The sequence below is a fragment of the Rosa rugosa genome, chromosome 1, assembly GCF_958449725.1.
Source record: "Rosa rugosa chromosome 1, drRosRugo1.1, whole genome shotgun sequence".
Lineage (NCBI taxonomy): Eukaryota > Viridiplantae > Streptophyta > Magnoliopsida > Rosales > Rosaceae > Rosa > Rosa rugosa.
In genome coordinates, this window is record NC_084820.1 from 29,256,606 (window position 1) to 29,280,754 (window position 24,149).

Sequence of the window (24,149 nt, forward strand, 5' to 3'; positions counted from 1 at the left end):
CGGTAAATTCAGGTTCGGGACGTTACATAACGTTTTTATATATACGTTTTTGTTGGTATTATTTTGTATAGCTATAAGCTATTTGAAAAAAAAAAAATATTTTAAACTGAGTTCCTTTTTTTTTTTTTTTTTTTACATTTTTAGTTCTTTTTTTTTCTTTTATAATCTACAAACAGTAACATAACTTTTTTATATATACTTTTTTGTTGGTATTATAAAGGGCTGGGCACGGGTCGGGATGGGCCGGTTACTGAATGATACTGAGCCCGGTATCTAAAATATTGTTCAAGATGGGCTGGGACAAGACTACGTTTTTTCAAAGTTGGTATAGAAGGTACCGAAACTAATCGGGATCGGGTCTGGCCCGGGCCTAATTCGGGATACCCGATTATTATTATTATTTTTTTTTTCCTACACTTAAGTACTTAACATGTATCCAAAATTTCCAAATTTCAATCATTCCAGGATGCAGCTGTTCTCCTAGCACTGCAACTTATAAGTCTACACATTCAATTTTGCCTTAAACAAAATCAGACAAATGAACAATGTGAAATACTAAAATGAATTGAAGACTTCTTGAAAAGAAGAAATGAACTAATGAAGATGGACAATATGTGCAAAACTGCAAACTTGCAAAGTGCAAACAACCATTTCAAAAGGACAAACTAGAATGTAGTAATGTAGATTATGCAGTATACCAACCAAGTCAAAAACTGGAATGCAGTAATGCAGATTGCAAATTATGACAAGAAACAAATGTAATGTGCAACACAGTACAACAACACAGTCATGCAGTATAACTAGGCCTGGCAACGTGCGGGTATAGTGCGGGTTTTTAACAGGCCGACCCCGTAAAAACCCGTTAACTTAACGGGTTTCGCGGGCTAAACCCGGCGGGTTTGCGGGTAATCCGTTGGAACCCGTTAACAGATTTTTTTTTTTTTTTTTAAACAACTAGAACCGGTTAAGACTTATGTATATAATTTTTTTTTTCCCTAATCCATTAAAATCCGTTAAGATTTATGTAATTTTCGATTCATAATTAAATATTTCAATTGCAGAAATTGATTTTTGAATAAGTGATGAAATAGCATAAATGATAATAGTAGCTGCAAAAATTGAAATAGGTTCAAAATACATATTTAATGTACTAAATAAAATACATTTTTAATGTACTAAATAAAATACGTCTAAGTCATTTTAATTGCGGCTTTCTCCTTCTCCAGATCTTTCTTGCAATGTCAAATCAAATACGTCTTCAGTAATATCCTCCAATTCAGCACGCTCTTTTTCTAAAATATAAACAAACAAAAAAGAAAAATATTAGAATAACATAAAGATTGATAAAGTGAGAAATAGAAAAGTCGTTACTTCTACGTTGAGATAGAAAATACCAATAAAACATAGCTTGCAGGAAGTAGATTCCCAATCATCTATGACTTGACCCATCATACTGAGAGATAGCAAGTATTCCAAGCATTGGTGGATACAACCATGAGATAAAATTTCAAACAGAAATCAAACACAATTTCCACTCACATACCAAAATTTCAAATACAAAGCTCCAACTGTCTTTCCCCAAAATCCAACTCCCCCTTTATATAACAACAGAATAAATAAATAAATAATAATAAAAATACAAGCCTCCACGACCATAACCAATCCAAAGAAACAAAAGCACAACATGTAGAACAAAGAACAAACCAAAACACAGATACCCAGTTGAGATTTCTACCCCAGAATGCCTCCACTTCAAATTAAAAAAAAAACCCGGGTCTCTCTCCAAAATCATCAAAAGACATAATATCAGATGAACATGAACTCAGATTTCTTTCGCAGAAGATGAACATGAACTGATGAAGGTACCTTGTTTCAAAACTTGTTTCCAAATTCCAATCCCAGCTCAGATCTCTCTTGCTCTAAAATTGTGGATGAAGAAGAGAGAGACGTAGGGCGGAGGCTAGTCGGCTATCTCGAAGGCTCAAAGCCATTGTTGGATAACTTGGATTGCTGAAAGAGAGCGGAGTAGAAAGAGTTTTAATTTTGAGAAATGATTTAACGGGTTCCAATGGGCTTAGCGGGTTTAGCACGGCCCGGCCCGTTAATTTACGGGTTTTTTACGTGCAGACTTTTTTCAGCCCGGATTAACAATAGTGCGGGTTCGTGCGGGCTTTTAGCGGGCGGGTTTCGGGCGGGTTTGCGGGTTGCGGGTCTAAATGTCAGGCCTAAGTATAACACATTAAGTCATTAAAAATAATGCTTAAACCAGAAACCATTTAACCCTATTCAACAGCCCTACTTAAAATCAACAGCCCTACCAATTCAACCTTGTCAAGTTATCAAATAATCAACAGCCCTACTTAAACACATAAATCATTTAACCTATTCAACAATATCAATCATTGATTCACTCCCAGAGTTAAAAAAAGTATAAACCAATTCAACATGTAAGAAATAAGTTCAATAAGTGAATACCAACATGCAAACCAAAGCAAATATCACATTCTTCCACAGCAAATATGCACAGTTGCACAGATATGCAGACCAACAAAGTTGAATGCTCACACACTGCACAAATATGCAAATAAGCAAATATGTAGAGTTGCAGACCAAGTGACCAACTTAAGATGCAGACCAAGTAACCAAAACAACAAAGAGCCAAAGATGCAGACCAAGTGACCAACACAGCAAATAGCCAATTCAATAACAATAAGTTCAATAAATGAATAAACACATAAACCAATTCAACAATAAGTTCAGTAGGTCTTAAACAAGAAATTTAAAGTCTGAAATAAGAAATACGAAGTCTACAAACCATTACATGATAAAAACTAGTTAACTACAAGTCTTGAAGTATTAAACACATCTGGAAAAACCTTTATCAGTTCATCACACACAGTCTCACAACCTCATAAACTCATTAGTCAATATTTACCACTGCAACCTTTCCCTTCCCCTTTGCTTTTAGGATTGTTGAACACATGTTTCTGCTTGGGCCAGTGCTCTCATGATCTAAGTAAGCATTCAAAGAATCAAAGTCAGTAATAGAGAAAATACATGTAAGAAAACAGAAAACAAAAATTAAAATTGAAACTGATCAAGGTACCTTTCTCAGCCTGCTCACAGAACTATGTGTTCTCAATTGTAGGCTCCTCTACCTCTTGAGCAATATCATTACCCAACAACCAATTCTGCATGCAGATTAAAGCCTCAACTGTTTTAGGAGTTAATGAACTCCTAAAAGCATCAATAACTCTGCATCCAATGCTAAATGCAGACTCCGATGCAACTGTGGATGTTTGAATGGCAAGTACATCTCTTGCTATTGCTGCCACCACAGGAAACTTGGGTCCATTTATCTTCCACCAACACAAAATATCGAAACCATCTTCCTCCTCCTCAACAAACTCTAGGGGAGCATTTAGATATTGATCAACTTCATGTGCCATTACAACCTCTTCACTCTCTTGGACCACCTTTCTCCAAGAGTTTAGCAATTGACCCCGCACACCAACTCTCGTATTGCTGCCTCTACTCGTGATTGTGCTGCCTGAACTCATAGGGCTTTGATGTCTATGCATATGTCTCCCACCATCTACTATTGGTACATACTATAAAGCAAGAACATGCATAAACACATAAATTCAGTTTTAATACTCATAAGATCAGAAAATCTAATGTTTGAAACACTTAAATAAAAAGAGTTGTACCTCATCATATAGTGCTATTAGCAGAGACCTAATCTCATTGGTTCTACTTTGCACTTCGACATCCTCCATACCCTCTTCCTTCAAAAAATGTGTATAATTCCTAAGCTTGAATCTTGCATCCAGCACAAGTCCAACAATAACCAAGTTGTTCAGGTCTGTAAAAGCCACCATAGTACTTCAAGAATTTGCTTCTCATATTTGCAGCCATATCAATTAATACATTTTCAGTGTCGGAACCAGTTGCCATCTCGGGTGCAATGAAGAGGTTTTCTATGTTTCTCTCCATGGTAACAACATCATGGAATGTTGTATGCACAGTTGGATGCAAGCTTGCACTAACTCTAAGGGTCACATCATAAAAAACTCGAAGCAAATCAACAAAAATTTCATCCTTGTCCCAATCTAGTTCTTCCGGAGGTCCAACTCTGTTTCTTTTGTTCTTACTAGGAATGACATTGCCTTCCTCATCATATTCCTCCTCTGGTTCCTTGAAATAACCTAGATAAACCTTATCATCATCTTCCTTCATCCTTGCAAAAGCCTTCTTGAATTTCAAGGCTGCCTCCAACATTAGATAAGCTTAATTTCACCTAGTTGGGACATCTAGACAAACCAGCCCTGTAAGTGGAAGCTTTTCTTTCTCGATAGCTTTCCTAAAGCTGTCGAGTCTATTAGGTGAAGACCTAACATACTTGACAGCATTCTGAATGACTAAAACACTTTTTTGCACCCTCTTCAAGCCATGTCCCACTATCAAATTGGTTATGTGAGTTGTGCATCTCACATGCATGTATTTACCACCTAAAACAGTTTTGTAAGATGAACACTTATTCATCTTTGATCTAAGTCACTCTAAAGCCGACTTATTTGCAGATGCATTATCAACAATTATGGTCAACACCTTCTCAATCTCCCACTGCAGCAAACAAGACTCTATAAGTCTACCTATGGTTGCCCCTTGATGGTTTTGGATAACACAAAAATTTATAACCCTCTTGTGCATCTTCCAATCAACATCAATTAAATGGGCAGTAAGCATCATATAATTGATGTTTTGGACACTAGTCCAAGTGTCCGTTTTGAGACACACTCTATAATCCTTCATAGTTTTGGACAGTTCTTTTTTTTGTGCATCATATATGCTTAGGAACTTTCTAACTAGTTTCCTATGAGAGGGTACTTTAAATAAAGGGCACACTCTAGCACAAAACCGGTTAAAACCTTTCTTCTCAACAAAGCTAAAAGGCAACTCATCCATGACAATCAATTTGATGCAAGCATTTACATAGTCATCTTGATCATAAGCTACTGCAGTAAGTTTGTTTCCCAAAGACTTATCACCCACATGCAAGAACCCTCTGACTCTTACTAACATTTGGGGGATAGTACCTACAGAATTGATTAATATGCCTAATCATCCCTAAAGTCCCATTTATAGAACTATCCACTACAAAATCTCCTATTTTTCCTCTAGGACAGTGAATACAATAAGCTCGCTTCTTAACAATATCTTTATCATTCCCTTCAGCATCTTTGCCCTTCACAACCTTATCATACTCCTTAAAGTGTTCCCAAACAAAACTACGCTCAATAGTTGCTAAACTAACCGGATTAGAAGGATCATTTTGAGTTGCAGGAGTAGGAACTTGTTGGTTTGAACCCGTAGGAGCTTGCTGGCTTGAATTTGCTGGAGGAAGAGCTTCAATTTGAAGAGGAGCAGAATGTGATGTTGCAATTGAAGAGTCTTCAAGCCCCGAAGCGGTTGGATGAGGTCGAGCAACTACCTTCTTCCCTTTAGCAACTACCTTCTTCCCTCTAGACATCAAACGATTTGAATTGAAGAACTGAACTGGAGATGAAGTATGAATCAGCAGCTATGGTTAGTATTTTTGAAACATATCCTCAAGAACAGAATCTAGAAATTTATACGTAATAAATTGGAGATAAAGACAACCAAAAAAAAAAAAAAGTGGTTCTTCCATGTCACTAATTCAGTAATCTACAATTAAAGACAGAACCTGCAACTCAAAAACTGGGCATATTGACAAAACCATTCATTGATGAAGAAAGAAGTTAATGAAATCCGATCTAATATCTGAAGTATGAAAAACAAACTAGTTTTTCATCACTTACGAGGTTAAGGAGGATGACCAAGTGTGTTCGGGAGAACTCTTAATTGACTACCGGTATGCTCAACAGCCTAGGAGCGATTGGCCGACAGCCATAAGACCTGCTCTCAATCGACAGTTCTTGGAAAGAGATTGGGGATCTAGGATTTAGATGAAGAACAAAAGGTTGAGGCTACTTCAACTCTACCATTTGCTCATCTCATCATGCTTGCTGTATGAAGGGAAATTGGAAAGAGATTGGGGATCTGGGATTTAGAAGAACAGAAGAAGATCTGGAGAAATGGAGTAGAGAGCTCAAAACAGATGTTGGTGAATTGGGGATCGAGGTATTCGTTTAGGTTAACATGTTTAGTCACTTAGTGATCAGGTGTGGTCATTCCTCTGTGTTCCCATATGTTTGACTAAACTAGCTAATCAAACTCAGCCAAGTAATATAAAAAATTAAAGATTTAATTTAATTAATTTAAACGGGACGGGACCAACCGGTATCTATTGGGCTGGTACCGGTACCGGGCCTGTTTTCTAGAAATGGAACGAGACGGGCCTAAACAGTGAATTTCAGATTTTGATACCGGCGGTTTTCAGGACGGTTTCGGGACGGTACCAGGCCTTCGGTTTTGGATGTGCCCAGCCCTTATTGTCGCCTGATTTGGGTTTGATTTAAAAAAAAAAAAAAATTCACAACTAAAAGGACGACGACTATTACCAAGTACCAACACTACCCAGCACCAGCAGAACGACGTCGTTGAGGACGACAAATTCTAAAGAAGATCCCTCATCACCTTCTTCTTCGTACACGATTCTGTTTCGTAAGCACAATTCGATCTCTCATTTCTCTCTCTTTCTTCCCAGAATCCCAAACTCTCTTGCATTTCTCCCCAAATTCCCCGATCGACTCTGCAATTCACTTGGCCTCTAAACTCCAGCTTGATCGACGACCAGGAACAAAGTCGTCTCTCCTGGTCCGGATTACGATTTCCGGTCGTCAATTTCTGCGGCTTCAGTAGTCACCATTTTTTTTTTCGGTTTCTGGATTGGATTGTCAGAGGAGCTGAAGCTTCGTCTTGTGCTAGGGTTTTCGATGAAGGTTTTAGCGATTTCTAGGGTTCTGCTCTGAAGAAATGTCTTGGCGAGGTTGATGATTTCGGTTCTGATTGGACTGTGAGTTTTGGATTGGGGGTGGAAAACAAGGTGGCTAGGGTTTATAATGGTCGATTGAGAATGGTGAGGATACTGGGACTGACTCGGGGTGAGACGGACGAGTCGCCGCGGGAGATCACCTCGCGGACCAACATATCAAGTGATTCCGGCGAGAATGGGTGGCTGATTCGCTTCTTCGACTCGGCGTTCTTCTGCGAGTGGATCGCCGTGAGCTACCTGTACAAGCATGAACACTCCGGGGTTCGAGACTATCTCTGTAATCGAATGTACACTCTGCCATTGCCAGGTATTGAGAGCTATTTGTTTCAGATATGTTATATGTCAGTACACAAACCCAGCCCCTCTTTGGATAAGTTTGTCATTGATATGTGCTCTAAGTCCCTTAAGATGGCTCTCAAGGTGCATTGGTTTTTGCTGGCCGAGCTCGAAGATTCCGATGACAATGAAGGGATTAGTAGGATACAGGAGAAGTGTCAGATTGCTGCTACTTTGATGGGCGAGTGGGCGCCGCTGGTTCGGCCTCAGAGTGAGTCTAGTAGCCCCGGGAGTAAGAACCAGGTGTTGAATAGACTGTTTTCATCTAAGCAGAAACTGTTGTCATTGACGTCTTCGCCGCCTGCTCAGAAGTCTTTTTCATTCTCGCCTTCATCAGGAAACAGTGTGCCAGAGGATGGTGGAGGGCAGTTGTCTCCTGATGAGAATAAGATTTTTAAGAAGTTCATTCCGGGTCCAAAGGTTAGGGATGCATTGCTGTTTAGGAAGTCGGCGGAGAAAGATGAGGATGACTCTGAGAAGGATGGGTTCTTTAAGAGGCTGCTAAGGGACAGTAGAGGTGATGATGAGACGGGGTCGAAGCGTAGAGATTCTTTGCTATTTAGGAAGTCATCGGAGAAGGATGATGATGATACAGAAAAGGATGGGTTCTTTAAGAGATTATTAAGGGATAGTAAAGGGGACGATGAAGAATTAACTTCTAGTTCAGAGGGGTTTTTTAAGAAATTGTTTCGTGAAAGTAAGAGCGATTCCGAGGATAAATCAGTTTCTAAATCAGTGGAGGATGAAGAAAAAGATGGGTTCTTTAAGAAGTTTTTCAAAGAGAAATTTGAGGACAAAAAGGATAGAAATGAAGATGATGATACAGCACACTCAGAAGGAAAATGCTCGAAATCAGCTGAAGATGATGAGAAAGATGGGTTTTTCCGAAAGTTATTTAGTAATAAGTTTGAGGACAGGAAAGATGGGAATGATAAAACTGAGGAAGGGAGTGCCAATGGGGAGGACGAAGAGCATTCTGACTTTTCATTATTCCGAAGATTGTTCCGCGTGCATCCTGAAGATGGCAAAAGTATTGCTAATGAAAGCACCAATGGTAGCAGCTTGTTAGAAAGTAGTCCAGGCACTGAGAATTTTTTCCGTAAATTGTTTAGAGATCGAGACCGTTCAGTTGAAGATTCAGAGCTATTTGGTTCAAAAAAACATAAAGAGGTAAGTTTACTCCTACTTCTTTTCTCTTGCTTTACTGGTAGTGGTAGTATGGCCTTCCCTCTGCGGTCCTCGCTCTTTTCTCACCTATGTAATGAAATTGTTAACTTAAATTATCAGTGATATAGTTTTATCCATGTCTTTGCTCTGTTTTTTTTTATCTATTTGTTTTGTTTTTATTTATTTATTTCTTTGATCACTAAGTCATGTGTTTGCTCAATAACTGGGATAGTTTGAAAATGTTTCATGCACCAGCTGCAGTTTGAGGGCATTGCTACTTGTAGTTATAGAACAGTAGTCTGAGATAGAAAATTGAAATACAAATTACTTCTTTAGTGATGAAGTTAGTTAACATTGATTTGTGGAGGTCATATTTACGTTTATATGCAGTGTAGCTTTGATATTCAGTAGATTCTTCAAAGTTGTGGCTTAAGCTGTTTGGGTAGTTCTATGTGTGATAAAAGAAGGAACTAAACTTATTTCATATAGCATACCATCTTCATTAATAACAATAGACAGCTTGCTACTCGTTTGAACAGATATTTACAATTGATTTCAACCTCTTTTAAATAAAAAGTAAGATACATTTCTTCCTCCAAGTATCCTTGCATATACTAGGCATAGAGGCTTGGCAGGATAATTGGCTCTATGGAGTGGGTGTGTTTGAGTGTTACTTTTTGTAATATAACCTCATTATGACATCCAAATGCATCAGAATAAAAAGTAGCATGGAAAGGGAAGTGCGCTCAGGGTTTCAAAAAGTAGATGGTGGAACTAGAAAGGTGGAAAAACGAGATGAGTTGTAAAGGAAAGTGATCATGGAAGGTGTAATTGTGCTTTCTGATACCCAGAAATCGTCCACTCCTTCAGGAATGGGCTTGAAACTGGGGCCTCCACCAGAGCCATACAATCTATAGGAGATTATGAACTTTAGCAAATGGCTAGGTAGCTATTGTGAGGAGTCTATGACCCAGATAATAGATGGGAGCAAACCATGGGCCTGACCATCCCTATTAACCCCTTGTTCAGGGAAAAAGGTACTATTGTCATGCTATTGTGTTTGGTTATGTTAGATGAGTAGAAAGATTAAGTATAGGAAGGGAAAGGGCTGTCAAATAATCTTTCTTCTGGATTGATGTCAAATGACATGGCAAATGATTACATGTACATTTGGAATTGTGGGAGAGAAAGCTTGCAGAGTGATTATCCTTTCCCTTGTTTCGCTTTGAATTCACTTTTTAATCAAGTCGTAAAATGTACAGTTTGTATTTCCACGTTCAGAGGTATAGTCCTGGTTTGTCTCTTTCACAAATTAGTGAATCTAGAAATCCAAAAAAGTCATTTGTAGTTGGACATTGCTAAGCCAACCTTTGGAGCATTAGTCATTTATGATAAAACTCTAGAAGCCACATTGTTGCGGTCATTTACTAATGCTCCTGTTCTTACTTTTGTTGGTTGACTCAGTGACTTCCATTGCATTCTAGCTTCCTTTCCTTTGGCCAACACTTCTCCAACATCAGTATGTATATAGTCCTTGGCATGTGAAGCCATGCCCTTGTACCTCTTCACCTGCTGCTGTTAGCTTCCAGTTGGATTCTCTAACTTTAACATGGTATCAGATCATGTAAACTGCGTGTCAGCATTGATGCACCAAGTTTGTCCCTCCATAATATAAAAGATCTTTTGCCTTTCCAAGCATTGCCGGTTGAAGCTGAATTGCCTATTGCTCTAAGCTAATTTGTCGTGCGATAGAAATGGGCAGTTTTCATATTTGAAACTTTTACCTCCCACCTCTCTTCCTTTTGACATAGTGATGGCTATTTAATTTACCTTGATACAACAGAGGATTAACATAAATAATGTCTTGCTTTTGCTAAATGTTCTTCGATTTCTGCCTTCTAAACTTCTTGGAAGTAATCTGGATTCTTGGAACCAACAAATTTAAGAACAAATATCTGATCTTAACACCAAAACCAACATAGGATATAAATAGTGTCTCCCAAAAAGTTATGTCCGATTATTAAAGATATTCCATCTATGCAAAAGAATTAAAATAATACAGCAGGACCTTGTGGCAATGACCCTGTGCTGAATCTTCTGTGTATAGTTATAATACACAGAAGATACAACAGGACCTTGTGTTCCTTCAGTGTCCAGTTCAATGACCTTGTGCCATAAACTATTTCTGGAGCCTAAAGTCATTGGGCTGCTCCTGCTTCTTGCAGGGCCTTATTGTGTGAGAGGTTTGACTTGTTGGAGAGGGGAAGAAAGGTGGTTGTTCTATGTGGCATTTTTTGGGTGGTGTGGATGGACAGGAGTAAGAGAATCTTTAAGGGAGCTAGGGGTGAGGAGGTAGACCATTTGTGGGATAGAGTCTGTTGTTTGGCTTCGCTTTGGGCATCTGTTTTTCCTGAGTTCAGTGATAGTTCTTTATATGCTTTATTGTTCGATTAGAAAGCTATTGTGCTCTAGTGTTTTGTGGCCTTTTTTCCTTGTTTGTTTCTTTGTATTACATTTGGGTTTCTTTGAATTATTTCCTTCTATAGATACGAATCTAATATAATACTTGTATATACACGTCCCACTTTTTTAACAATTACATCTGTATGATAGTCGTATTAAAACATGTCTATGGTTATTATATGGACGCTAGAGGAACTTTGGGTATTTGGAATTTTGTTTCCCTGAGTTTGACTATGTGGAGGAAAGTAGTCAGCCTTAACTATATTGGCAGGAGAGCAGTTATTTGAATTTATATTTTAGAGGTGCATTGACATATCATAATTCTAATCCTGGCAGCATAGCATGGCATCATTTGACAAGATTCTTAGCTTGTTATATAATGCAGTATATTTATTCATCAGTAATTTTCATTTTACAGAAACATCCTGGTTCACCAAAGCAACAAAACGAAAAGTCAAGTGCAAAACCCCCACTTCCAAGTAATTCAGCATCCCATTACCGTAAAGGGGCATACCATGAGTCATTGGAGTTTGTGCAGTCACTATGTGAGACGTCGTATGGTTTAGTGGATATATTTCCAATTGAAGATCGCAAAAGTGCACTTCGTGAGGTTTATACTTATCTTGCTTATATTTAGGTTTACTCAGTACATATGCATTAATACATGTAGGGGCGCAGTCAATTCACCAGTTTAAAACTAGTGTATTTTTTAATTCATGAACTTTTTATTGCATTTGAACTTTCAACTGAGTCCAGCATTTCTGGCCATTCCATCTAGACTCTGCTGGAATTAGTATTTATCTTATGTGCATGTCAAAGCATTAAACTAGCTATGCGATTGGAAGAAAATAATGCCTTTGAAACGGCATTTATCATTGTAAACTCAGCTATTTTTAGGCTGTTGTAAGTTTACCAGTGTCTGTCTGTCCCGAGGGACGGAGGAGGCTAGGTTAGCCGAAAGATGGTTCTGTCTGTCTGTCTGTCTGTCTGTCTATACAGATTTTTATGCTATGTTCCTTAGGTTATAATAAGGATTATTTTGATAGTAAGATTAAATTCCAGGAGAGAGGAAAAGATGAAAGATTTCCCACTCTTGCAATAGTTCAGTTCTGATACTGTGGTTGTCTATAAAGACATGGGAATACAGAGGAGAAAACTAGAAGATTTAATGTATATCCTTATGTGTAAAACTCTTGACCATTCATCTTAAATGGAACCCAACAAAATTAATAAGGATCCCAGTTAAGTTATTCCATATCAGAAATATATTTGAATGAATGTATAGTTATATATTCTGACACATGTTTGTTAATTTTGTATTTCTAGTCACTCGCAGAGATCAATTTGCACATTGCCAAGGCTCAAAATAATGGAGGTATTTTCTTAGTCAATATTCATATTAGCCTTTTAAATTCTGAGATAATACTTGTAGTGGTTTCAGGACCCTTTATTTTATGTTTACCAACGTATGCTTTGGTAGTTGAGAAGTTTTCTCATATTTAGGTTCTAACCTGTCAAGATATAGTTGCTAGCTTCTACATACTCTTTCATGAGAACCTTTGGTGAAGTAGGATGCTCTTCTGCAGTTGCTAGATAGTAGTTCTGTTTGTTTTTGTTATTTGGTCCATGGTAGTTTGTCCTTCTGTGAGAAAAAATTTGCCTGCGTCTATCTACTCTATATCATGAGAACTTTGGTGAACTGGAATGCCTTCTGCAGTTGCTAGAATCTAGATAGTATTCTGGTCTTTGCTGGCTAGTATTCTCCTATTTTCCTCTGTCACCTTGTCCTTTTGTTCTTTTTTGTTTCTCAGATTATATTTCATGTGTCCCAGTCTCTCAGCCTCTCAAAGTGCAAAGCATGTGTAGTTTTCATATGTTTTTGTTGATGTTGTTTTAATGAAAAATGGGACTAATAACAAGGTCTGGGGTACAGACTTAAAATAGGTCAAAGAATGAAAGTACAAATTCCCACGTAAGACTTGGTGTCCTATAAAGTAAATCTTAGAATACTTGGAATCCTTTCATGGTTTGAAATTTGAAAAAAAAAAAAAAAAAAGATAGATGCATCAAAAAGTTGATGAAGTTTGTTACAAACTGTTCTTAGTTTCTTAATGTGTTGTTGATATTAACATGAACTCCGTATTCTTAATTGGATGTTGCTGAAATTAGGAGTTGGCTTTCCAATGGGGAAGGGGATGTATCGCGTGGTGTATATACCAGAAGATGAAGCTGTTCTTTTGAATTCTAGGGAGAAGGCACCCTACCTCATCTGTGTTGAAGTCTTAAAAAGTGAAATTCCAAGGTACGCTTAAAGTTGCTTAAGATATGCATTTCACTAGGACATGTTTAACTCTTTTTCTAAGACAGTTTTCACTGCGAGATAATTGAAACCAGTTCCCTTGTGAATGCTTTGAAACTAACAATTGTTTCGTTTCTTTCTTTTGTGAATAATTTGTTTAGCAATCCAAAGGATACATCTGGCTCTCAAAAGCTCTCTCGAGGAGGAATTCCTTTAGCAAATGGAGATGCACTTCTGCCAAGACCACCTCCCTGGGCATATCCTTTGTGGACTGTCCAAGAGGTCTATCGTAATAGTAATGATAGGATGTCAAGTTCTACTGCTCATGCAATTGACCAGGCAATGTCACATACGCCAGAGGCAAAAAAGAAATTTGTTACTCTGAAAATATCTGTGGAGAAGAAGTTGCCTAGCCAGACTCTGAAAATAGAGAATATATCAAACAGTAGTAGAGGAAAGGCTCTTAATTGTGCATCAAAAGAAGCACGAGGGAGTGATTTGGAGTGGGTAAGGGTGGTGCTTACAGCAGATCCTGGTTTTAGAATGGAGGACATTGAGGATCAAGGACCATCTCGACGGAAGGAACACCGTCGTGTTCCAAGTACAGTGGCTATAGAAGAAGTAAAGGTGAGATTGTTTTTTCTGAATTTTAACTGATTTCTTTATTAAGACAGGTATACAGATAATAAGGCTTTTACTTTTTTATTTATAATTTTGTTTGTCTTTTCGATCTAAGAAAGTTGTTTCTAATTAGTGATTATTTATTTCCGAGGGACTACCCTACATATTTTTGTCTCGTTTATTACATTTTAGAATGTTTTGGTGTCTTTCTGAATTTCAGCTTGGCATTCCCATGATCAACTTGTCTTGATGTACAATTCTTATCTTAGTTTCTTCAATGCTCAACTGATAGATTTTTTAACGATGCGCTCATACACTCAAGCACACAGAGGCACATACATGCATTTATCTGAACCATTAATCAGGTGGATTTGTGGTTGAAGGCGAGGTCTAGATTGCAGTCAGACAACATAACATGCTAGACTGTCTGAACACTATTCATTAGCTTATTGGTTCTGTTGATGTGTACTTATTACATAGCCATTAGATCAGACATGGAAGATTATGATGCATTGACATGGATCTCACCCACGTTGTATTTCAGTTATCTATATTTGATTTACACGGCTGAGAACCTTAATTTTATCTAGGAATCTTCTATGTTATTGTTTTTAATTGTTAAACAACTTAAACTAAATCATCAAAAATGATGCAAACTGATAAGGAATTAGTTGTATTCTTTTCCAACTTACAAGACAACCTCCCCCCACCCCCCACTGCAGACATTTTATTTCCTGCCTGAGTAAATGACGTATGAACTGTTTATTGGTTAATCAGTAACATGCTAGTGTTGAAACTTGAGGCTCATACAATCTATGCGAAGGAGTTTCTGAAATAGTTTCTTTAATATCATATATATTTATGGCTGATGGATCTTTTTATGTTCTTATATTTATATTCTGATTTTTTTCTTGAAAAATTTGACTTTCTGCAGGCTGCTGCAGCAAAAGGAGAAGCACCTCCTGGACTCCCTTTGAAAGGGGCTGGTCAGGATTCATCAGATGCACAGCCAACAGTGAGATTTCATGAAAATTTATAAATTAAAAAAAAAAAATCTCATAGAAATGCTTAGTTTTATCATCTGGTGACATTCACTCTTTTCAACAGGCTAATGGTGGTACTCCTAAGGCCAGCGATGCGTTGTCTGGTGAACTTTGGGAGATAAAGAAGGAGAGAATACGGAAGTCTTCAGTTTATGGAAAGTTACCTGGTTGGGACTTGCGCTCTGTAAGTTCTACTTATATTGTCCTCCAACGCTCTTCCTCTTTTGTGTGTGTGTGGGAGTGTGTTTTCTGTTTATATACCTTGATACTAGAGCCTTGAGACCATGTTGAGCACTACTGGATCCAAATGCTTAAGCTTTTAGGGATAGACACAACAATACTTGTTGAGCTCGTCGCCTTTCAATGTAGAACAGTCAGTTGTGGTTGTGTTATGGTCTCCTGTCATTTTCTTTTTGACTGCTCGAGGTGTTTTATGCTTTATAATTTTTACATTTTTGTGGCCTTTGTTTTGCCTCCAGATTCTCTGTCATTCCCGCAGTTGTATAATTAATTGTGTGCAGTAGCCGTCTAGGTACTGTATTCCATCTAACTTCAAGGAGTTGATTTGCTTCATTTTTCTGTAGGTCATTGTGAAGAGTGGTGATGATTGTAGACAGGAGCACCTTGCTGTGCAGCTTATTTCTCACTTCTACGGTAGGTGTTCTGTTTCATTCATATGTTTTTCTTGTTGGAGTTTAGTTCTTTATTTACCCTTTCGATGAGTGGGAAGTGGGAACTCCTTAAAAGTTTATTTGTTTGACATCTCTTTCGCTTGTTTCCTCTCTTACTACTCAAACCTTTAATCAAAATATTATTGAAGTCACAAACAAAATGCTGTGTGATTGTTGTCTGGTTGGATGAAAATATCAACATATATGCAATTTTGAAATGGGAGGGGATATTTTATTCCAAATATGTGCTATAATGTTACTGTATGAGCGTAATGCTGGTGAATTATGATTTTGGTGGGAAAGCAGTAGCCAAAGAGGGTATATTAATCACCACCATTTCATCAGTCAAATTTTGGCAATGTTTGCCCAAAAATTAATGATCCAGAGAATGGAGAAAAAAGTTTTCTAGTGGCTTTCTGTGGAGAAATAGGCGTTCAAGGAGATGAAATGGAGCTTTCCACTAAACAACAGGCAGTGATGGCTTTCACCTGCTTTCTTGGAAAGAATTTGACTAAAAGGAAGAGGGGATTGGAACTAAATTGCAACCCATGTTTCTTTCGTGCTCGATAAAACACTTTTGGTTCTGTGTAATTGAATGGATTTAACACAGAAAAATCATTGCCAAAATACTGCAACTGGGTTTGAAACAAAAAACAATTCTCCACTTTCGATTGATTATGAGTCTGGTTGTGTTTTGAAGTTGATTTGGGCTGGGGTCAAGACACAAGGTATCTTATTCTATTTCACATAAAACCCTCAAACCCAAGTTTTATTATTATAATTATTATATATATATATATATATATATATACAGATCCTATCCAGAGCGGAGCTCCGCTTTGAAATTAACGGTGTGAAGTTCGAGTTTTGGGTCACTTTTCGGTCGCACATCCACATCTCGACCGTTCATTTTTTAGGTACTAGTGTATAGATCATCTCTGCAAATTTTCAGCCAAAATGATGATCGTTAAGGCATTGGTAACTTCCTTAAAGCTAGTACGGTTCATGTTGACAGATTCAGTCCATCCATTGGTTTAAGTGAGTTAGATACCTTAACGATAATCAATTTGACTGAAAATTTGCAGAGATGATCTACACAGTAGTACCTAAAAACTGAACGGTCGAGATGTGGATATGCGACCGAAAAGTGACCCAAAACTCGAACTTCACACGTTAATTTCAAAGCGGAGCTCCGCTCTGGATAAAATCTGTATATATATATATATATATATATATATATATATATATATTTAATCTCACATCTGAAACATGTAATATAGAAGATGGTTGCGGGACCAAAAAAAAAAAAAATCTGCTGCTGGAGTGTTACTAAAAAGGATAGTTTTGGAATTCAAACGATTACTTGAGCTCCAACGTTATGGTTATACCATGTTATCAAGTTTATTGGTAGAGTTCATGTGTCAATGGGTGATTTAACTTTTTGAAAGCGAAAGCGGATGTCAAGCAAATTCAATGTTGATATGGTCCTGATATTTTGTTGACTAAATCAACATCAAAATCATTGTTTTTATCTTTGTTTACATATCCATTTCAACTTATTTGTTTGGAATATTAGTGGGCTACAGAATGCTGCTTAATATGTTGTTACCAGATTAATGCAAATGATTTCAATGTCACATTTTTTTTCACAGTAGCTGAATCTATTACACTCATGAGAACTAGTTGAAGACTATAATTGAATTCTGATGGCAGATATATTCCAAGAAGCTGGGCTTCCCCTCTGGTTGCGACCTTATGAAGTCTTAGTGACTTCTTCTTACACAGCTCTTATTGAAACAATTCCAGATACGGTAATTCTGTACACTTGATCTTAACTGAATTAATAACTTCAAAATTTCATAACCTCTTTAACAATGTCCTATGTTGTTCTACAGGCTTCACTTCATTCTATCAAAAGTAGACATCCCAACATCACTAGCTTGCGACACTTCTTTGCTGCTAAGTATCAAGAAAATTCTCCAACTTTTAAACTTGCCCAGGTAATCTGCACCTCCATAAAGCAGGCATCTATGAATATGTATTGTTATTATATCAGCTTTATTCATTGCAATTGATACTGCGAGTGGAGTACATAGGGAACATATAACTTGTGCACTTTAGTTCCCTTGGTTTTTTTTGTTTTTTCCTTTTTTTGTGGTCCTTGTTTAGGGTGAAGGTAGGAAGATATGGGATCTCTTGATCGGAATGGGAACTTCAAATATTGCCATCGAAACTCTTCTCTGTTTATAGATAGGTTATCTATCTGTTTGCAACTCCAAGAATTAAAGAGATGATTGTATACTTCACTGAAAACAAAAAAGTAGCAAGAAATGATAGTACATTTAGGAGAAAGGATACTAAGGACATGAAGAGAAGATCTGAAGATCTTTAGTCAGCACTGTAGTACCCTGTTCTCTATCAGAGAAAGTGGGATTTTATTATCTGACCGTAGGGGCCTGACCATATTAATACAGAATTACAGAGTAGTTCTGAACTTCTGATTCAGTTTGTTTGTGTCTTAGAACTCAGAAGACACTGTAGGATGAAAAGGATTGTGGATGCATAGGTATGAACATTAGAATACCATTGACAGTGAGTTATCATGTTTCAGATTATAAAGAAATATATTTCTATATATAGTAGATTTGCAGCTTGAGATAAGCTCATTTGATTGGAAGAGTACGGCTCTTGTCATGTCAGTTGATAAGTCGTCTGTCTTGCATAAAATATATCTAAACCCATGTCATCTTGTTTAAATCTGTATTGCATGTGGTCAAGCCATTATCCTGCCTTTTCTAAAAATTATATATATTTACTTCTGCTTTAGTCTTTAACTGTTTTGGTCCCATCTTTACATAAGAAGATAGTTTTGAAGCTCCCTTTTCAAATAAAGTTGTGGTTAGTCTTTTCTTGCCCGCTGATGTAATATGTGATCCCTCTTCACCTGCGAGTATTGGGGACAGCCAAGAATATAATTATTGATATCCTTCTTTCGCACCTAAAGCATGAGATTCATATGCTGGGACTGATAAATTCCTGATGTGGGAGTTGGTCTCATGCTCCACTTTCACCCAGCATTAATTCATGTGCTTGACCGGATATGTGGTCTTACATGAGGGTGAGTGTTGGAGAATGCAGAATCCCACATTGGGTGTTCTAAGTCTTGCATAACTATTTCTGATTGGTTTTGGGTTTGAGGCTATAATTATAACAAAGTGGCTTGGATTGAGATGCTCGTTTCCTTTTCCTTCGTTGCAGAGAAATTTTGTTGAAAGTATGGCTGGATATTCCTTAGTGTGCTACCTTCTGCAGGTATGTTGGTTTACCTTCTGTGTGTGTGTGTGTATCTACACACACATACCTAAATTAGTGTGTAAACTATAGCACCCAAACATGCAAATATGATAATATCACTGATACAATTGTAAAGAGATCCTGAAAAAGAATAAGCTTCAAGGGTAGAATGTAGTTTTAAAAATTTATTACGTGTTTGTGTGTGAATTATATGTGCAAAACGTTGTTCATATTATCAATTAAAGCTGTTTCTCTCCCCCCGCCCCCAAAAAAAAAGTATTGTTATATGTGATATCACGTGTATTTTACCACTAGTTAGTCAACTTTATACACTTAGTATATGAGATACAAACTTTTGGAGGAATTTGGAATTGTTATGCTAGTTACTTGTTAACTTATCCTGCATGTAGCAAATTTATCTAATCCCTGTTTCAAGGAGAACAGCTTCTCATAAAAGTGCATTTAAGAAATGATGCAACTTACTAATAATGTCATGATGTCTTTTAAGACCATAAATCTTCAATTTGCAGTTTCGAGCCTTGCAACAAAATTAATATTTTTGTAAACATTAGACAGATATTGATATGCACAAGTAGTAATAAAGTGGAATGGGTAATTATTTGCACGATAACTTCATCCTGGTGCAGAATATGATTTCTAAATATAGGTATTCGTTGTATTAGAAGCATGTTCTTTGGGAATGTTCAGTTTCTGACATGTTTAGAGGGTAAGATGATTATGTGTTTATTTTTAACCAGTGAGTTTGTTGTTTAGGTGAAAGATAGGCACAATGGAAACCTCTTAATGGATGAAGAAGGTCATATTATACATATTGATTTTGGCTTCATGCTCTCCAATTCACCTGGGGGTGTAAATTTTGAGAGCGCTCCATTCAAGTTGACACGTGAACTTCTTGAGGTAAGACATTTATGTTGCATTCTTTAAAACTCTTTACATCTTCTGGTGCAACAATCTTTCATTGTGTTTGGCATTAAAATTTTCAGTGTATCAGTTATAACTGCTGATATATTGTGATTTTGGTAGGTTATGGACTCTGATGCTGAAGGAGTTCCAAGCGAGTTCTTCGATTACTTTAAAGTAACAATACAAACCAACTTATATCCATTATGTTGTTGTTGCTCTCTCTCTCTCTCTCTCTCTCTCTCTCTCTCTCTCTCTCTCTCTCTCTCTCTCTCTCTCTCTCTCTCTCTCTCTCTCTCTCTCTCCCTCCCTCCTGTCTTTAGATTCCTAGTTCATGGTATAGTAACTATAGTCTCATTTCTGGTCTTTAGGTTTTGTGCATTCAAGGGTTCCTTACATGTCGGAAGCATGCGGAACGTATTATTCTTCTTGTAGAGATGTTGCAGGTAACATCAACATTATCATTCGTTGACCTTCTGTTTTTGAATGTCTTTCTAGGAGTCTGACTGTCCCCCTAATTCCTATTCCAATGAGATGACCAGGTTCTATTAGTGTGTAGTACTTTTAGATGGTTGTATAAACTCTTTTAGGAACCCCACAGGCCCCACTGACTTGTGACTTGTTGGACATTATGTTTGGTTGCAGCCACTTTATAATAGGTGCAATGACAATTCAGCTAATCCCTCAACTATCTTTTGATTGTTTTATATGTTCTTTAGATTTTTCTTCGCATTGCTGAGTAAATAGTCACCCTAGTTTCTTTTCTGCGGGGTTTGTTATGCATTAGTAGAATTTATTACTCAATATGTATGTGACTGACCGAACATAGTAATAATAATTATCAAGTAGACGAAATGCTAAAAGTTCGTAGGCAACACCCAGAAGGAATGAATTTTCTATTGCAATATGATGCACATGTAACTGTAAATTATTAGATATACATTTGCAGATTTTGGATTTGGCCTTGATACACTCACCTTCTTTGATAATAACTTGTGCAAGTTTTGAAGTTGTACGTGTTTCAATTTGGTAATAACTTATTCAATTTGATAAAATATTTTCTCGATAAAAAGTGAAACCAGAAAATATGCATTTTGCAAATGTATAGTTGAGTCTATTGATGACCTGATGCCTGACAAGTATAGGAAGAATATATTATAAATGTATAATAAATAATAAGAATCTAAAAATTGCTTCCTTATACAATCCTTCGCTGACTGAAGCCACTGTTTTGAAATGTTTCTGGACTAGGACTCTGGTTTCCCATGCTTTAAAGGTGGTCCACGGACAATACAGAATCTAAGGAAACGATTTCACCTGAGTTTGACAGAAGAGGTTTGACTTTGTTTACTAGTTTTGTTTTGAAACTCTACTTTATTTCATGGGTATATTGTGACAGTGCTACTCAATGTTTTCTATCAGCAATGTGTGTCCTTGGTGCTTTCCCTAATCAGCAGCAGCTTGGATGCTTGGCGGACACGTCAGTATGATTATTATCAGAGAGTATTGAATGGAATATTGTGATGTTAAAATTCATTGATGATCACCTGATTTTATTCAAGAGCCACCTCGGTGAGTGTTGATCACAAGTGCATATGTGAGTGGGCTTTGGCTTCTGATTCTCCTCGGAGGTGAAAAGGATTGTTTATAGTGGTTTTGGCCTGCTTTCCTGGGTGAGGAATTTATAATTGTATCGGCATATTCAACATCTAGAAGGGTAACATTAATCAGCAGGGTACTATTCATTTTCCCACTTGTAATATGGGACTCTGCTGGCTAGTGGGAATTCACTTATTCTAGAGGAAAGGACAGCTCCCATTCACGGACTCCCCACACTGTACAGAGTGATTGCAATTGAGGACTGATCAGAAATCCAATGGCTTTGATAATTTCTTGGTGTGATGCCATTGCAATAGGAGCCAGCATCATTGATTTTGTAAATCTACTGTTTTCGATTGAAGTTCGTAGTGTCCGAGTCAAAGCCTGGATACGCACTCTAATCTACAAGAGGTGGCGTTCTTTCGAATCTGGTTTCAGTTGGGCGGCATCCATATGCCAGAGTGATTTTTCCATATACTTGTATCAGGAAGCTGTGCAAGCAAAGTTCGTGAAAATTTGTATGTGATTGTATTGTGTGTATAATTGATCCCATTTATACAGTGATATCTGATTAGTCCAATTTCATCATGTATGTAATTTTTTTTGGCATTGATCTCAATTTCCAGTTAGTGTAACATTGCATGTAGGAGCTTGTGACTGCGGTTTTGCTGTTTTTACTTGCCGTTTGTCAGTGTCCCTTCCGTTTCTATGATTCCACCTTTCAGCAGTTCAGCTCTACGTTATATGACTCCAAATTGTGTACCCTATAACTCATGTTGTGAAGATGCTACCTAAATTTATGCAGTGTAAAAAAAAAAAAAATCCGAAATGGTGCCATCATGCTCCTTAAACATTCCAAAATAATTCTACATAGCATATGACTCACATTTATTGAGGACTTTAATCCCTTGTCCTTGACCCAAAGCATCAAAATAGACTAAAATCATCCCACTTACCCTCAATAATGTTGTAATTATTATGTTGGCTATATCATGTTAATAGGTTGTTGTAATGAGTTGTATGCAGATCTAGATCTAGATCGGAATGATTATGTCTACTAACAACCAATCTACAACTAGGGCTAATGATTTAGTGAGCTGTATGCTCTACCTTTGTAATCCTATTTATACTTCAATGTAATATGAATATAGAGAGACTACACTTGAATCTCCATTCTCTCTACAACATTACTCTCTCTCTCTCAAGTTCTTTGAGACAAAGCTCTCTCCATTTTCTGAAACAGTTTTATGTTCGTTTTACAATACGTTATCAGCACGACTAGCTCTACGATTCGGATTGCAGATTGACAAGAGGAGAGGTGAATAACTCTTGGGTTGCAGAGAAGAGGCAGTTCATCATTCAATCAACTTCACTTTACCAGCTCTACAACCAAGTAGGTTTTTCCAAACAAAAACCGATTTTGCTGTTTCATTTTACCTTCTGTTCTCTGTGTTCCAGTATTTATTTGAAATAGTAAATCAACTCCAAAACTCACCAAATTTTGTATGCTGGAGCCTCTGTGTGTTTACTGCATCTCTGTAAATTTTCATATTTTTCTGGGTAGTTTTGCTTAGTGTTTCAGTTCGTCTTTCGACTGTTGTTCAGTAGGAACTGCAGTCACAATTTATGACTTTTGTTGAAGCATCTAGTTTAACTTAATCCTCTATGAGAGACACTTATTTCTCTTGTACTATAATTGGCATAATTGAATGAGTAAAAAGGAAAATCAATAGCTTTTAATTTAGCTATCAATTCATGTATATTGTGACAAATATCTATATATACTTGTTTGGACTTTGTGATAATGATACATCTTTCCTTCATTATTTATTATAATAATGTTTTGTGGTATTACCTGCTCATATTAAATTTAAATATTTTACCCGCTTAAATTCTTTGCATTAGAATATATATGTGCGGAATGCAGGTACTTAACGAACCGGAAGTTCACACATAAATATTAAACCAAAAGGGTTGAGTAATAATATTTCACATGTATCGAACCTGTAGCTTCGATAATACCATATAAGGAACTTGAAGTTTCCTCCACAAATTCACTATACATGTTTAATCCGATTTTTCATACCATGTTATAGAACCTGAAGTTCTTATTGATTGCTTATGGAAGTTATTACCCATAGCACTAACTATTGTCCTTTAAATCCTTGTAGAGAATGTCAAATCTCAACAAGCTTGACTTTGTCGCTTTGGAAGTTTCCGGAAGGAACTATCTCAAGTGGATGAAAGCTTGGGTCACGAGCTCGCAGCTAAGCCCCGTAGAGTTTATTATCAAGCCCACTTTTCTTTGGTCCAGCAGAACCAAATAAAAAAGAAAAATGATTTGATTCTACTGAGATTTGAACCCAGACAACGTGCATGTCATTATGGCTATTGTAAATAAATTCACCATATTTCATGTGAATTAATTGCCAGAAGCATTTATTCACATAATTGTGTGATAATTAATATGTTATATTACTAGCATGCAATTAATATCTCAATTGATTTGTGATTTCCATTTATTCAATTTGTGAGATATTATTTCAATTTTCTCTATTCAATATTATTGTGTTACTTGTCTAAATTTTCGCACTAGAATATATGTGTAGAAAATGCAGGTACCTAATGAACTAGAAGTTCTAAATGAACCAGTAGTTCATTCACATATCGAACCTGTAGTTTCGATAATGCCATTTAAGAAACTTGAAGTTTCCTTCATAAATTCACCACACATGATAAAACCAGTAGATTTTACA

The 24,149-nt window shown here is 36.9% G+C and overlaps 1 protein-coding gene across 1 annotated transcript; it reads left to right on the plus strand.

Annotated features, from left to right (window-relative positions):
• The first annotated feature begins 6,588 nt into the window (after window positions 1-6,588).
• Window positions 6,589-22,045, plus strand: LOC133724551 (phosphatidylinositol 4-kinase beta 1-like). The gene is made up of 16 exons (XM_062151312.1): window positions 6,589-8,485; window positions 11,364-11,555; window positions 12,272-12,320; window positions 13,115-13,247; window positions 13,406-13,871; window positions 14,800-14,880; window positions 14,973-15,092; window positions 15,493-15,562; window positions 17,293-17,390; window positions 17,475-17,579; window positions 18,838-18,891; window positions 19,648-19,791; window positions 19,918-19,971; window positions 20,166-20,240; window positions 21,046-21,129; window positions 21,217-22,045. The coding sequence occupies exons 1-16, from the start codon at window positions 7,061-7,063 to the stop codon at window positions 21,316-21,318; spliced, it is 3,252 nt and encodes a 1,083-aa protein (XP_062007296.1). The 5' UTR covers window positions 6,589-7,060; the 3' UTR covers window positions 21,319-22,045.
• Window positions 22,046-24,149: the final 2,104 nt, after the last annotated feature.